Here is a 15,948-nt window from a genome sequence, read left to right on the forward strand (position 1 = left end):
ATAAAAAAAACATTTTACACCCATGAATGTTTACATTTGAGCCTGTTTCTGCCTAAAATGTACAATATTATTACTAAAAGATAATTTTTTCCTAACATTTAAAAGAAAAACTAACTTTCTAAACACGATGCATTTGTTTTGAGGCTGTTAATGAGGGTTGCAAAACAAAACTGTCAATTTAACACCATATGACAGTTATTGAAATGTAGAAAACAGCAGAGTCAGGTTTAAAGGCAAATTATCAATCCCTACATTTAAGGGGAATGATACCGTGTCGTTGTGTCAAAGACTTTCTTTAGAGCTGTTATAAATTGATGATTGTCTGTCGTAGAAATTCGTTTTTCTGAAATTGAAAACTGTTCTTTTTCTTTGTTCGGCTTATTGGCAGGTGGCAACCAATGTCAAGGTGCCTTACCGTCATCAACTGTGTTGTTGCACTGTTCCTGGGGGCTCTTAAATACCGGGTTGAGCGTGGAGTAGTTATCCTCCTTCTTTGTTCCAAGTGCCATCAAGTGCAGAAATGAACAGTAGGTGGGGATAGGTAATGAGTCTTCTTATGGAATTTCTTTGGTCCTTTGATCCAACACTGTCATAAAGACCCTACAGTGTAACATGTTTTTCCATTATTGCTTTTCTTACATTTTATTATTATGTTTGCCTATGCATGCAATGCAAATTTTGTCCCGCTACTCCTCCCGCAGTTTTCGTCCTATATGCACAAAAAATCAGGAATGGTGTACTATCCCTTTTCTAAGACATTCGCCAAACGGTTCGCTCGAAAATCACTAGAAACAGCAGAAATGGAGGTTGTCATACATGATATTTAGATCAAAACGTAGGACAACTTGTTAGCTTCGCAGAAATGTCACTATGAAATCTATCAGAGCTTAACTTTTGACTGTATCTGGTTTTTTTTACTTTAGTTCTCAGTTGCCTCTCTCAATTGGGTCTAATGTTAATTTTGAGAGGAAATTTCTGGAAGGAGCAAATCAGTCAAACTTTTCAAACTCGCTCCCATGGTCCCATTTCTTAACTTTAACCAATAAATACTTATAGTTTTTGAATAATCGCATATTGTTCGAGGGCCTTGCTAGATTGTAGCTTTCTCTTTTCCGGTGTTTTTAGCAAGGAAAGATTCCTTTGATGTCTTAGATGTTACCATTCCAGCAGCAGCACGTTTTTAGAAGGCAAAGAGGTATTGAGGATGACTACTGAGCACATGGCAGTCTGTAGACAGCCATACAAGCCAGTAGCCAGTCGGACTTATCTTTAGCCTTTGCGTTCGTTTCTATTTGTGTTTGTTGTTTTGATGGCTGTTTGGATTGGCTCCCAAGGGTTTGGATCTGTCTGTCTCTCTCTCTCTCTCAAATTGGCACAGTATCTCTCTCTCACCAACCTGGATCATGTTATAAACATGCAGCTTTTATAAATGTCTCTCTCGAGCTGGCAGCAAGCACTCTATGAGCCTGATTCTGTCCAGCACCGACTCATGTAAATCCTTGATTTCAGTAATAATTTCTCAAAGATCGGTTTGGCGAAACAGGCGTAATTATACTGTGTATCACAACACTCAAAGAAATATACATATGACTATCTTGAGTCTGTACCAGTAATCTCATCCCCATCGGTATACTCAAAAATGCTTGTCCTCTTATATTGGAGTACCGACCTTCCTCCCTAAACACATAAAAATACATAAAAATGCTAGTCCTTATACACATCCACAGATTTCAAGATAAGGAAAGGACTTGGAATGATCCATATCAATATCCATAGCATTGTGATAAAAATGGACTAAACTAATATTCGTATTGTTAACAACAATCCTGGTATTTTAGTTCTTTCAGAAACTTGGGTAAAAAGTCAATAAGGGATTGCGTAAACAAAACTAGACAGAAAAGGGGGCTGTAACAACTGGTTACTTGATTATTCAACTTTTGTTGAGATTGAACATATTGTGTGTATAAATCTCACCAAACTCGGCACTGGCCTCCACATGACCACTAAGAAAACACATGCCAGGTGTGGTTGTGATTGGAGTAACAGCTCGTGGGATACGTGTACCACATACAGACTGACAGACAGAAGGATGTAAAAGAAGACGTTTCAGGATGACAGAGCACTGGAGCTATTTTTTAAACACCCAGAAAAACCTGATGGTCTCAACAACACTGTAAACCTTGGCACTAAAGCACTGTGTATAAATAGATGTAAATCAATATACAGATTTTTTTTTGGTCAACTTTCCTAACCCTATTCTAGAGGAAACACTGCACCACCTCCAGGAATACAAATTAAGCAGAGTTACAAAGAAAACAAAAAGTATTCTTCCTCTATTTTAGCGCAGTGGTTCAGGCTCTCAAACACAAAACAAACACAGAGGAGCACATTTTCGATGTTGTCAGTCTCCCCCTCTCAGTGCCTTTGTGACATTGCATTACAAGACAGACTTGATTGTGTTGAAGTGGCAATGAAAGTGTGCAGCCACTGAGGACTATTCAATTCTGCCTCCATCTCACTCATTTTCTCCTTTTACAACACTAATTCTGCTGTGAGCTCAACCTCTCCTCTGCAGTCAAATCAGCACACGCAGTCACCCTTATTTTCCTCTGCAGTTAGAAGATAATTTGTTAGAAACGTGTACTATTCACACACACACACACACACAGTAATTGCTAATAGGGTGATGTGGTGAGCACTGCTTCAGAAACATGTCATGGTTAAGGTTGCGTCAGCGAGGCCTGTTTGTTTGTTTATTTGTGTATGCACCGAACGAGAGCTGAGCATTGTACCTTAATGGAGGGAAGAAGGCAGGGACATGCTGGCAACTAATATTCATGGACTCAGTCAACCATCTGATAACAAACCACACCAACAATAATGAAACATTGAGTTGATCTCCCATTCACTTCTGCAACCGTTCATTTCCTGCATAGTCAGTGAATTAAAACCAGCAACGTGGTGGTCCCAAATTCTTAGACTGGAACTTTAAAGTGGACAATTTATAAAATGAAAGAATCATCATATACATTTGGCTAAACACTAAATGGATTAAGCAGATTTTTACCTATAAATTGCTCGCATTTTAGAACCATGCCCAATTTGTGTATGGTTGACTGTTCTTTGGTGATTCCTTTTTGTTCTTTTATTATTAAAGCCCCTACAAGGAGACTTTAACTGGTATTGTGGCAGGTGGGATGTTCCAAGAGGAGGGACAAGTATGGATTTCTTGTACCTGTATAAATGTATTTAATACTCAATGGTTATGTTAAATCATGTCTAATATTGTTAGAAGATTTTCTTTACGGACAAATGGGTTCATGTTCATATGTTGAATATTGGGATTTTTTTACAGCTCCCCCTAGTCGCGCTTTGGTAAATGTGCCAAGTAATCATTCTCTTAGTCTGCATTTGGAGCAGAGAGACAGTGGTCTGAGAAGAGGATGAAAACCCATGCCTTCTTTGTTTCATGTTACATCATTACAGTAAAAACAATCCAAAGAGAGCTGCGGTTTCACAGTGTTTTCTTGGTGTGTTTCCTGCACTCGCTACATGTGTCTTTTTTTAACCCCTTCCAAAACAAATGCACATGCTGTCTGGATAGTGATTTTTACTTCAGGTGATAGTGTTTCCACTATCACCTTTGTCCACAGAGGTGCCCAAATCAACGAAAATGAAAAGTTCCTTGTACTACCTTTAAACAAATGTGACACAAATGACTGAACACGCAAGTACAAAGCAAACACAATGTTACGTTTTGTGGAAGGACCTCAAAGTAGAGAGACTGAGGCAATTGTAAAATTGTGGGGAAAAAAAGGTATTTTATGAAAGATAGTCAGGTAAACAGCAGGTGGAGTTGGCAGATGGCAGGCTGGCTCTGAGGTGGAGTTTCTAGCTGCAAAGCTCGATGGCAGAGCTCAGGGAGGAACACAGGAAATCTGGAAACGCTGAGGCTGGTACAGCAGTGAGGCACACTGGCGAAATCTGGGTGTGTGGTGCTGATCTGCCAGGCGTTGATTGCGTGTAGCGGTATGGATGAGAGCCGCCCTGGCCTCCCGCTAAACTTGGCAGACACAACGAAGATGCTCCTGCACTGAGGGAACTGCAACTCCTGCCTCCTGCGCAGGAAACATTGAAGGTTGGAAACCCTTTGCAGCCATGAATGGTGACATACCAATGGCGGAGCAGACCAGGGAGTTGTAGGCATATTCTATCCCGCGGGAGATGGGTAGACCAAGAGGGCAGGGTGCAGCATTGACTCCTCTGCTTGCGGTGGATCATTAGAGAAGGGAGGGGCTTCCAATATCCTGGTCCATGAACATGTTCTATCATTGAGAGATTTAATCCATTGCAATCATGGTCAGATCATAATTTATCCTGTTTTGAAATAAATCCTTCTCGCCTATTTTGTCTTCTCCAAGTGAATTCATTCCAATTTGGAATTTGAGTCTCCAATTGTCAGCTAAATCTAAAGAATCCATGAGACTACATATCTTCATTATGGCATGTGGTTGAGTGTTACTTCTTGAGTGTCCTTTGCGATTTCCATTGCTGTTCAATACAGCATTAAATTCCCCCACCATAATAATTTCTCCATCTATATCCTATAGCTTACTAAATATTTTATCAAAAAAGATGGGGTCATCAGCATTTGGTCCATGTAAATTCAGAATGCTAATTTTTTTTAATTAAATATATCCATATTCCCAATGAGTCTGTATATATAGAGCACAGTTTAAAATCTAGTTGCTTCTTAAAAAGAATCATTACACCTTGAAAAATTAAAATAAATCCAACTCTTTTTTCCATCTCACTGTCTTTCTCAGTTGAGTGAGTTTCGTGGAGACAAATATATATTTTTCCCTTGAGCTATGAAAAAACAATACACTTTTTTTATAATCTGCTAAACCATTACAATTATAACAAGCAATCCCTATTCCTTCATGAAACATTCTAACTCATTAAATATTTATGCTCGAACTTAGCTTTATTAATCTACCCTCCCCTCCAAGGGGGGCAAAAGACAATGCATTACTATGTAAAACAAAACATTAGCATTAACACAAAACACATATTCTACAACCAATGTAGTCCCCTTTGCTGTGTTTGTCCCAATATACAGTAACTAAGGCTCCAGCAGTTAACACAATATTCAATGAAATAACAAGGTGAATCATCAAATCAAAACATCTCATCCTGCTCAGTCTTGGAGACAGCTTTTGCCATGTGGTAGTGTCACCATGGTGACAGTGTGTAAATAGTCTTTCTGACCAATCCTAGCGCGTAACAACGGTGACGTCAGAGCCATTTGACTAGTTGTGTTGTTATCAATCATCACCTCTGTAAAGTTCACCGTTCCCATAAAGTTTATCAAGCACCAGGCAAACTTTTAATTTTGTAGAGGCTCAGCACCTCGTCTTTACGCTTGGAGCTGGTAAATGGAAGAACGAGAGGTCTCGGTTTACTTTGTTCTCCGTGTTGTCCAAGCCTGTGCACTCATTCAAATTCGATTTTTTTAATGCCTTCCTCGGATATACCAAGTAGCTACTGCATGAATGCTCTTGCGAATGTCTCCGAAGTTTCGTAGGTTTACTTCTCATACTTCAGTACTGGAGGTGTAACAAAGTCATACGCCACATTGTTGTTACATTTCCCTGGTTGGCAACATCTTCTTTCAGCAAAGTGCCTTTTTCCCTTTTGATTCTTTTTCAATTCCCGGACAGAGACATCGTTTTTTATATCTATTAAGAATTCCAGCTTTTCTAGTTGATTAGAGATGAGGTAAAGGATCTCCCTGTCTTTGGCAGAAAAGGTGACATTGTCATCCAAGTCACTGCTTAGACTCCGACTGTCTACTTTTTCCATTGTTCCAGCTTCCATCTAGTCTAGACTGTTGTGGCACAGCAGCCTTGAACGTACTGTAGCATGCAGCTTAACACAGCATTTTACAGCTGATTGAATGAATCGCATATATGGCATAAATTTCGGTTGATTGTGTTGCAGTATAAACTGCTAAGTTGCTACGTCATTTCTGCCACTGCAGCGAGAATGAGCAGCTGATAAATAGATTCTGACAACTTGTTCCTGTTTGATAGATTATGGCTGGTCAAGTCTACTGTTCATGGTGCAGGTCAGACTGAAGCTCAGGCCACCAGGGAATGCTACTATGTTGTGGCTCCGGCAACAACTAATCATAACTTTCAGAATCAATTAATTCAACATTACTTTCTTGATTGACAAATTATTTCCTTGGTCTGTGAAATGTTTGAAAAATGTGAAATAAATTACTATTTTACAGAGCCCAAGATGATGGTCATCTAATGTCTTGCTTTGACTGTCCAACATTTCAAAAGCCACACAATTCACCTTTATGTAAGAAAGAAAAAATCAGCCACTTACACTTGAGAAGCTGGAAGCAGCAGATGTTTGCCAGTTTGCCCAAAAGCCAAGTAATCAATGATCAAAATAGCTACTGGTTTACTCTATGTCCCGATGCAACTCATTTGATTGAAATATTTTTTGAACGACACCCGGATTGTGGCCGGGTGAACAAATACTACAGTGTGAGCAGAGCCATGCAAAAAAAGTTGATAAATGTAATGTAAGATTAATAAAACTGTAAAACAATATCTGCAGTTTAAACAGCTTAAACTGCACAAGAACACTGAAGCACGGCGGAGGCAGTACACCGCACAGCAGACCTCCTGAAATCTGTCACTCAAGCAGAGGGTCCAAAGAGCCGCCACACGCGTTTGTCACTGTATACGAGTGCAAAAGTCAATTACTAATGAATAAACAAAATCTAATGCTCCTTCATGAATGAATATGATATTATTGATTAAGAATTAATAATTTTATGTAAAAACATTGGTTATTGCTACTGTAAAATTAAAATTTTGCAGATGCTTCCATTGTGCAGAATCTGTTCCATGACTGTAGCACCTCATCTGAAGTTAGCACCTCTATTATCAATGCCAGTCTCGACAGAAAAATAAGTACGTCTTGTTTTTAATGTGGCTGTCACCTCAGATTGGACTGTGTGGAGACTCTAAGAATCAATCGAACTGTCTAGGTACTCTACTGATGTCCTGAAATAGGCACAATTATCGTGAGCTACAGCCCACATTCCTGTCTTCTACAAAACCCTTGTCATGAACCTGGACGCCGTCTCTTTCATCTCTGCTCTGTGATTGAGGGGTCATCCAGGTACCGCTGCACCCAGGGGAGTCCCCACACAACTTACACCACAGGCCTTTGAAACGACACACATCAATGGTTTCCCAAACCAAAAGGCACACATATCTGTGGAGAACCTACGGCCTTGTAACCTTTCTCATGTGCACTTTCATGTTATGTTTGAGGCCACATGTGTAAAAAGCCCGACCTGTTAACATTATAGCAAAGACTAGACCCTGATATCCTATCACCATATGGAGGCTCACATTCAAACTTACTCAAGCAGCTGTGGCTGTAACACTTAAACTCATTCTTGCATCAGTTCAATCAAATAGTGATATACATGTAGGTGGAATAATTGTTAATTTTTATTTTAATATTAATGTAAGTTTGAAAGAAATATTTAAGTTGCACTCTGATGCCTTGGCCGTTGCCATTCACAGACAGTGGATCTCCCCTATGTTTTGCATTTTTTAAATTACAGCTTTACACAGGTTGCATTTGAGTTCCATATTTATGAACCTAAATAAATATATTTTTTAAATTGTCTGCAACAATAAATAGTTTGATTTCAACAATTATTGTAATAAAGTGATTTTTAATATTGTCCTTCCCTGTATTAATTTGTGACTTGTATTTGATTTTTGAATTTAGGCACTCTACAGAGGTTTAAGATAGAGATCTTACAAATGTAAAAGAGAAACCAAACAGTTCCTACAATGAGCCAACACTAGGGAACAGTAGAGCTGTTGGTTTGTGAGGAGAAAATCGGAAAACATATGAGATAGGGGGCAGAGATAGAGGAGAAACAGAGGGAAAGATAAGCTGTCTCTGTGAAGCACTACTCAACCCAAGTTGCTTTTTAAAATGCGCTTGATAAACAAATTTGATTTGATTAAGAGATGCAGTATTTTCTCCATGTAAATGAAAAAGAATGCTGCCAGCTGACCTGCTTACATTAATCAATTAGAATACAAACAAAAATATATAATTACGAAATTGACACTGACAGCTTCCAATTATTGGTTTGTATAGCAGAAAATTAAGTATCAGGTCCCACTTGGACGGCTTAAGGCAAACAAAACACTTCAACCCCAAACAATAACAACACAAACAAAATGATCTCCCAAAAAGTTCATATAATACACTCTCATAATATAATACAGTCCCAAAACAACGTTTAAGCAGGTGTGGTGCAAACAGACTACAAGAATATCCATGCCATCTCACCACCTCCGACCGCCCAGAAGAAGAGTCCTTGTCCCACGGTAATTTCCGACAGTTTTCTGCAAGGTAGATAAAAGTCCATTGCTGTATCTTATTCTATCAGGCCTCTGACAGACAAACAGTGTAAAGAATATATCAGGTGCCAGCAAAAAAGATTACTCATACTCCCATCACATGCACTGTACGCTAAGGCAGACTTAGGTGACCCTTGTAAATATCTGTCAAAAGCCTCTGTCCACTACCTGTTCAACAGCAAACAGCAGATAGACATGGTCAGAGAGCAGCTGGGGAACATACTGCAGCTTTTAGCAGCTACGGAGACAGATATTTCACCAAAACCAGAGATAGGCATGCACACCATGCTCAACGAATGAGCACGCTGCTTAGTAGCTGCTGAATGTGGATATAAATAAGCAGTTTTGGAAGGGGCTTTCTTTAAGATGAACACAAGTAATGATTTAATATTGATTGCAATAGTCATTTTTAGATATGTGATTTATTTTTTGCATTGGCCCAAACAGATGAGATCCAATTGTGATCTGGCGTGCAGTGTTGAGCAGTTTATCTTTGACCACTCAGGCAGGGAGCTTAGGTTTCTGCCAGTGCTTAGGATCTGTCCTTCCAACCATGGCGACAGTCCCACGTTATTAGGTTTAAAGTGTCTAATCTGCTCAGTGGTTCTTTTCTCATCCCAGTTGTGTCGTATAACCTTTTCTGCCCAACGTTCGGATCTATTCTCTTCCTGCATTACCATTCCTTGTTTCTCCTCGCATGTGTTGTTTTTTTTGCTTTTCAGTTGCTCTTCTATGAGCTTCATGAATACTGCGCTTCCGGCAGTTTAGAGGAAAACAAGCAGTGCCTGATTTTGCTGATCATGACCTCCTTTCTGATTGGGGATACTGATCACTGAAATCAGCTGCAATGGTTTCTCGGGGCAGAATAAAAAATCTGCAAACTCACTCCTCTTGTTAGCAGTTGAAATGAGGTTTCAAGTAAGAATTCATATCCTGACCCACAGAGTAACTGAGTGTGGAAGGTTACCACTGTGATACACTGTTGTTTATTTCCTCATTGCTTCAGCCTCTTCATTAAGTTGTTTTTCTTCTCATTAAATCAAACATTTCTCAACCTGATCTGTGTACCACGTGACAAGTCACCCAGAACACAGTCTTTTCAAAAAGGATAAATGCCCCATCAAACTGTCGCTGTCATAGTGGTGTTTGCCCCCGTCAAACAGACTTCGAACTGCTACAAGTCTGTCAGCACTCATCAACACGTCTCATCAGAACTAAATGGTGCACATTAATCTCAAAAACTAGGATGTGGGAATTTGGTCATAAACACAATCTGAGCTTTAATGGGCTTCACAACATCTGGGCTTTGGTTATTTACTTAGACGACTGAACCAAATTACTCAGGTATAGCAGCACAGCCATCGAAGCTGTCAGCGCGTTGCTCTGATACATAGGAAATTCAAACATTCTCTATAACCAAGCTTGTTGACAACTCCTTTAAAATGTACTGGTGCCCTTAGTGGGATAAGCTCATTGTGATTCTGCTTATCATCAGTTCTCAGCTGATCTATTTGTATCCATGTGTCTCTCTCATTACACATCATAACTTCAATAGTTCAAAGTCAGATGATGACCCACTAGTATAAATCAGGTAATTGGGATGCGTGCATCAACAAAACAGAGGCAGGGTAATTGCAAATTCCACACACGCTGGAGACCAATTAAGGACAAAGGATTGTCAGCCAACAATTCCTCAGACACTTCTTTGAAAATGTTAAAAGTCTAAAGCTGACACAACCACAAATGTGCTGCTCAGGCAACAAACTGTTTCAATTAGTCTCAAAGGCTCATTTCACCCAAAGGCATATACAACTACAGGAAGTAGGAGATTCTTCAGATTCTTGATCTCCCCCATTTGAGATGTTTTTTTATGATATATCAATTTTAACATAGGAACTAAGAAGGGGTTAACACACAAAACACACATAAAGGGTTGAAAAATATGTGATGGGTTATCGCACATAAATGTAAAATGAACATGAGATAAAAACGCAATAATTGCACATCAATAGGATAATGAAACAATAATACAAAGTATTAAGCAACTGGCTTGCTGCTCCCTCACTGCGAGGGACAGCTAGCCACTCAACAAAATCATGTTTGCTCCTAAATGGTGGAACGAGCTCCCCATTGATATCAGGACAGCAGAAAGTCTACACATCTTCCCCCGCAAACTAAAAAAACATCTCTTCCGACTACACCTACACCCAAAAAGAAAATGTTCAGTTTGGTTGCACTTATATTACACTTAGCAAGTAGCACTTTGTAGTTTGGCTTCTTTGAATCAAATTGTACTTACTTGATTCTTGTTGTTCTGGGTTTGTACCCTCATGGTTGAATGCACTCATTGAAAGTCGCTTTGGATAAAAGCGTCAGCTAAATGAAATGTAATGTAATTTAAAAAGTAAAATACAATGCAAAACTTCCGTCAAAGCCATTCTGTCACTGCAGAGCATTCGATGCTTTCTCCAATCATTATCAGACCGGCTGAAGAGGCAGACGAGGTCCTTGAACCGGTACATGTGCTCTGATTAATTTGATGCTCACAAATTGCTACTTCAAGCTTGTCATTATAGTCATGACAGCCGTCATTTTTCAATCAACTGAATTACAGATGTGGACACTGAACAGATACAGTGATAGCAAACAGCGAGCCGAGGTCCTTCCCTCTTTAGAAGCTGCGGTCATCAATATTTCTTTATATCAGCAATAGATCAAATGTGATCAGTCCTTACAGTCACTGAGATGATGTATAAATGTGGTTTGGAGCTGTGCCTAAAGTTACAGTTTCGGCTGATATAGGCTTCCCCAAATGATCTCACTGTGGAAGAATTATATGGAGAAGCTCCCCAGTGAACAGAAAAGCACTGACGGTCAAGTCCTATTCAATCATGTCAGAAGAGTTAAATGATTATTGAAGGTACCAGAGGAGCTGTCAGTATTTGCTCTGCCAACAAGTTGTTGTGACATTAACATGACATGATCTATTAACAACATAGTTCACGCCTTTGTCTCTGCACTGCGCACAAATCACTGTGACAGTTTTCCTTTTTCACCTCTTTCACTTGTAGCTCTGAGATGTGACTTGTAAGTATCGATCTTGAATTTGTTACCTCTGTTGCAGCAAAACACATTACACCAACCTTGTTTGGTTCGGACCTTTGGATTTTTCAGTTTAGTCAGAATCAAAATAACAGATCTGAAAGGTGCCTCGGACCAAGATCCAGGATGACGGACCAAAATTCAGTCCGACCAAAAGAGGTGGTTTGGTTCCGGATTAAACTAAACCAAAGACTGGTTAGTTTGCAGTGTTAAAACACTTTTTGTATAATTCCGACTTTCTGACCAATTGCAGGAAGTTGATTAAGCATTAAACAATAGTAGAAGAAAAAGCAGCTTACAGGATTGCTTGCAGTCTTCACCTCACCACAAGGATGTACATTTGGCATATTCAAATAGTGTCAAGTTCTGCACCTGAAGTTGTTGATGCTGGTAGTAATACCATGATAATATATCATAGTGTAGGTGCTCAGTTTGAAAAGGCATAGAGGTAATGATGTCTGATCTACCTTTAGCCTCAGTGTGCCCTCAGGTTCTGGTTTGAATTAGTTGTTGTGATTACAAAGCTGGACCACATGATGATGCTAAGGTACAGAACTGAACATATGTCCCTAACATCTCCTGGTGGTCGCTAACATCCGTCAACATCAACTGGTGGTTTCATCTTAAATAGTGTGGTAGACCTTCAAACATACAAGGGATATTCTCCAACATGTCATCAAGTGACATCATGACACCCATCTGGAAACCCACAGCTGGAACATTCATTCCAAATGTCATCGCAGGTATCTGCACTCTACAAAGGGATTGGATCCCCTAGTCCTAAAACAGAACAGTGGCAACGGAATTAATTAAATAACTCGGGTCATTCATTTTCTCCAGACTACTACATTACATTTCATTTAGCTGACGCTTTTATCCAAAGCGACTTAAAATAAGTGCATTCAACCATGAGGGTACAAACCCAGAACAACAAGATACAAGAAAGTACAATATCTTCAAGAAAGCCAAACTACAGAGTGCTATAAGTAAGTGTCATTTAAGTGCTACTAAATTGTTAGTTTAAACTTTTATTCAAGGTATAGTCGGAAGAGGTGTGTTTTTAGTTTGCGGCGGAAGATGTGTAAACTTTCTGATGTCCGGATGTCATTGGGGAGCTCGTTCCACCATTTAGGAGCCAGGACAGCCAACAGTTGATTTTGTTGATTGGTTAGCTCGCAGTGAGGGAGCAACAAGCCGATTGGCTGATGCAGAGCAGAGTGAACGGGCTGGGGTGTAAGGTTTGACCATGTCCCGGATGTAGACTGGGCCCGATCCGTTCGCAGCACGGTACGCAAGTACTAATGTTTTGAAACGGATGTGGGCAGCCACCGGTAACCAGTGAAGAGAGCGGAGGAGCGGAGTAGTGTGAGTGAATTTAGGTTAAAGACCAGTCGAGCTGCTGCATTCTGCATGAGCTGCAGAGGTCGGATGGCACTAGCAGGTAGACCTGCCAGGAGGGAGTTACAATAGTCTAGGCGTGAGATGACCAGAGCCTGGACCAGAACCTGCGCTGCCTTCTGAGTGAGAAGGGGACGTATTCTCCTGATGTTGTGCAGCATGAATCTACAAAAGACCATTGACACTGTCTACAAACCAACCAATGTCATGAATAGGTTGACGCAGCCCATGTAGGAGATGACAACAGGTCGTACGTATGTTACACAAAAGTCTTAAGTCTGCTCCCAAAATTGCAATGTGAAACCAATACCAACCAGATCAAATGTAAACAATCAAACAAAGATATGAAACCTGTCCCATGTGTAAAAATGCCCTTATAGTGCTGACTTCTGAAAGACTCACTGTAATCAGACACAAAATACTCACTAGCATGAAGGCGACAAACAGCATATAATGTAACACTCACTGTCGAAGGCCATATTACACTTGTTGTGAAACCATAATTAAATGTCAACACCTTGAAAATCAAAAGTAGACCGAGCAGAACTACATCAAGAATAGGTGTGTTTGTATGCATGTGTGTGTTTGTGTGTGTAGCGACATCTGCTGCATGAGAACCTTCAAGCTGTGAGACGCTGAAATGAGTTTCTCGACGATGGCGGTTTGGCACATTGAGCGTAATGCAAGTACATATCCATAAATATAAGGCGGCTACTTATTTTCTGTCTGAAGATGGAAAAGCACCAAAACAAGAAGAAAGCACTTGTGCTGTTGACATCGCTGAGAGGACATTTTCCCCTGACTTATTTCCTTCTTGATAAAAACGACAGCTGCAGTACAGCTCTGGCCTGCATTTCTTGCTCGAGGAGCGTGTAGCTGACACTCAAATGTAGATTAATGTGAGACTGTATCATGAGCACATTTTCAGCTGGGGTGTATATACTGTATGGGTGCTCGTTGTTGGACTGCAAAGTATGTGGGTAAGTTGACAGGAGGTGTATTGTGTGTGCGTTTCTGTGTGTGTGTGTGTGTGTGTGTGTGTGTGTGTATGTAAATGCTGTCTGTGCTGTTCTTGAACTAAGCTGCTGCAGATGGCATTTTAGCATGCACGGCAGAGTGGTTTGCCTGTCTGTGCATTTCTTTTTTTTAGTCCCCCCCCCACCTTCATGTCATGTCGAACTGCTGTGTCTCTCCACTACACTTATTTTGTGTACATATTTGTGCATGCTTTGGCTGTTCTGCTAGATAACCTCACTCCCAATAAGACTAGCAGGACAGTAACAGAACCACCCACAGACGTCCTCCCAGGGGATTTTCAAAGATTTTTCTTTTTAATTCACTCGTCTGGCCAGTTGAAGTCATTCATCCTTTGTTTTCTACTCTTTTCAGATAAAGAAGTTCCCACAGCTGTCCCCTTCACCCCATCCCCTGTGGTGACACCAAGGAGCACAAAGGAAAGCAGCCCCAAAGCCAAAAGCTCCAGTGCCGTGGCCGGAGGTTTTCTGCATTCAGTGCTTGCCCAAAACGGACGACTTGTCTCCCAGAAAGGGGAGATCCTCCCCTCTGCCCTGCCAAAGAACCTGCTCCCCCTTCTGGGCAGAGGACTCAGCATCAGCTCCCTCCCTGGAAGTCACTCCCTGGAGCATCAGAGCGGGGGATTACTAAGGAGGGTAAAACCCCCAGCATCAGCTGCAGTGTCAGGCCAAGGCAGCGATCCAACCCGGCCTGCTCCTACAGACACACACTCCCCTCTGCCTCACACACAGACACACACTCCTGATGAAGAAGCTGAGATCACCACTGTGGCCACGACGGTGGGCGAGGACACTGAGGATGTGGACACTGATACAGGGACACTTTCATCAGGTATGAGTGAATCATCTAGTCTGAAGTCAAAACCCTGTTCTTTATTCATTCAGTGGACCACACTACACAGTGCTGGAACGTTCAGTTTAAAATTAATATTTCCATTTTGTTCTACTTTACACTTTTTCCACTGTCTCTCAGGAGGAAAAGACCATTTTTAGCCACATGAAGTCAGTCTCTTTAACACAGATTGAGCAACTGTTTCAGAGATCGCCATTATAAATGTAAATTAAAACGACATTCACTGTCCCCAGATGATGAACTGTAATGACTTTTAATCTAGCATCACCATTTAGTTGACATTTGTGGTTTTGAAACCGAGACCAAAACCACGTTACAAGCCTCAAGTCCTAAAGACAGAATCCGCACCTGGTGCTTTTGCTTCATGTGCAGCCTATTGAGCTTCCCAAATTATCAAGCTGCATATGTTGTTAATATAAGTTTTAATGTTACACATCATGCCTTATGCCATTGTCCTCCAGCTGTATCAGTCACATGACTAGTTTACTCAGCTCAATATGGATAAATAGCCTTGATTGATCAGCCTCAAAAGGTTACATAGTAAATTAAGTCTGAGTACTTTATGAGGTAAAGTAAATAATTATATATCATATTAAACTCAGTATGAATTTAGATTAAAATGCATCACAAGGTAATGGTGTGTATTTATACAGCACTTTTCTTGATGACCACTCAAAGTGCTTTACAGTACAGTTTTGCCATTCACCCATTCACACATATTCCATTTATGTGCAGCACTTTCTCTATCACTCATCACTCACACACTGCTGGTTCAGCCATCAGCAGCTCAATGTCTTGCCCAAGGACACTTCAGCACATGGAATGGGGGAGACTGAGATTGAACCACCCACTTTCTGGTCAGTGGACGACCTGCTCCACCTCCTGAACCACAGCCGGCCCATGTCTTTGTGTGAAGCCTCAGCGAGAATAATCCAGTATTACAATGAAATGGAAAACTACTCCTTTTCAAGAATTTGCTAACCCTAACCCTATCATTTCACTTGTAGTTCGTTACTTTGTACACTAAAGTACAATATTTACACACTGAGATCTACTGGAGTATGAGGTATTATAAAATGGAAAT

At 40.5% G+C, this 15,948-nt stretch overlaps 1 protein-coding gene across 5 annotated transcripts in view; it reads left to right on the forward strand.

The window, feature by feature from the left end:
- LOC117771888 (seizure 6-like protein) overlaps positions 1-15,948 on the forward strand; it is a 63,938-nt gene that overhangs the window by 27,833 nt on the left and 20,157 nt on the right. For all 5 annotated transcript variants that reach the window (XR_004615663.1, XR_004615660.1, XR_004615661.1 and 2 more), the window contains exon 2: positions 14,367-14,843. Coding sequence is in view for 1 of the 5 variants with exons in the window: in XM_034602748.1 (XP_034458639.1) it covers positions 14,367-14,843 (477 nt within the window). In the remaining 4 variants the exon portion in view is untranslated. The remainder of the gene's footprint in view (positions 1-14,366; positions 14,844-15,948) is intronic.

This window comes from Hippoglossus hippoglossus, chromosome 12 (genome assembly GCF_009819705.1).
Source record: "Hippoglossus hippoglossus isolate fHipHip1 chromosome 12, fHipHip1.pri, whole genome shotgun sequence".
In the NCBI taxonomy this organism is placed as follows: Eukaryota; Metazoa; Chordata; class Actinopteri; order Pleuronectiformes; family Pleuronectidae; genus Hippoglossus; species Hippoglossus hippoglossus.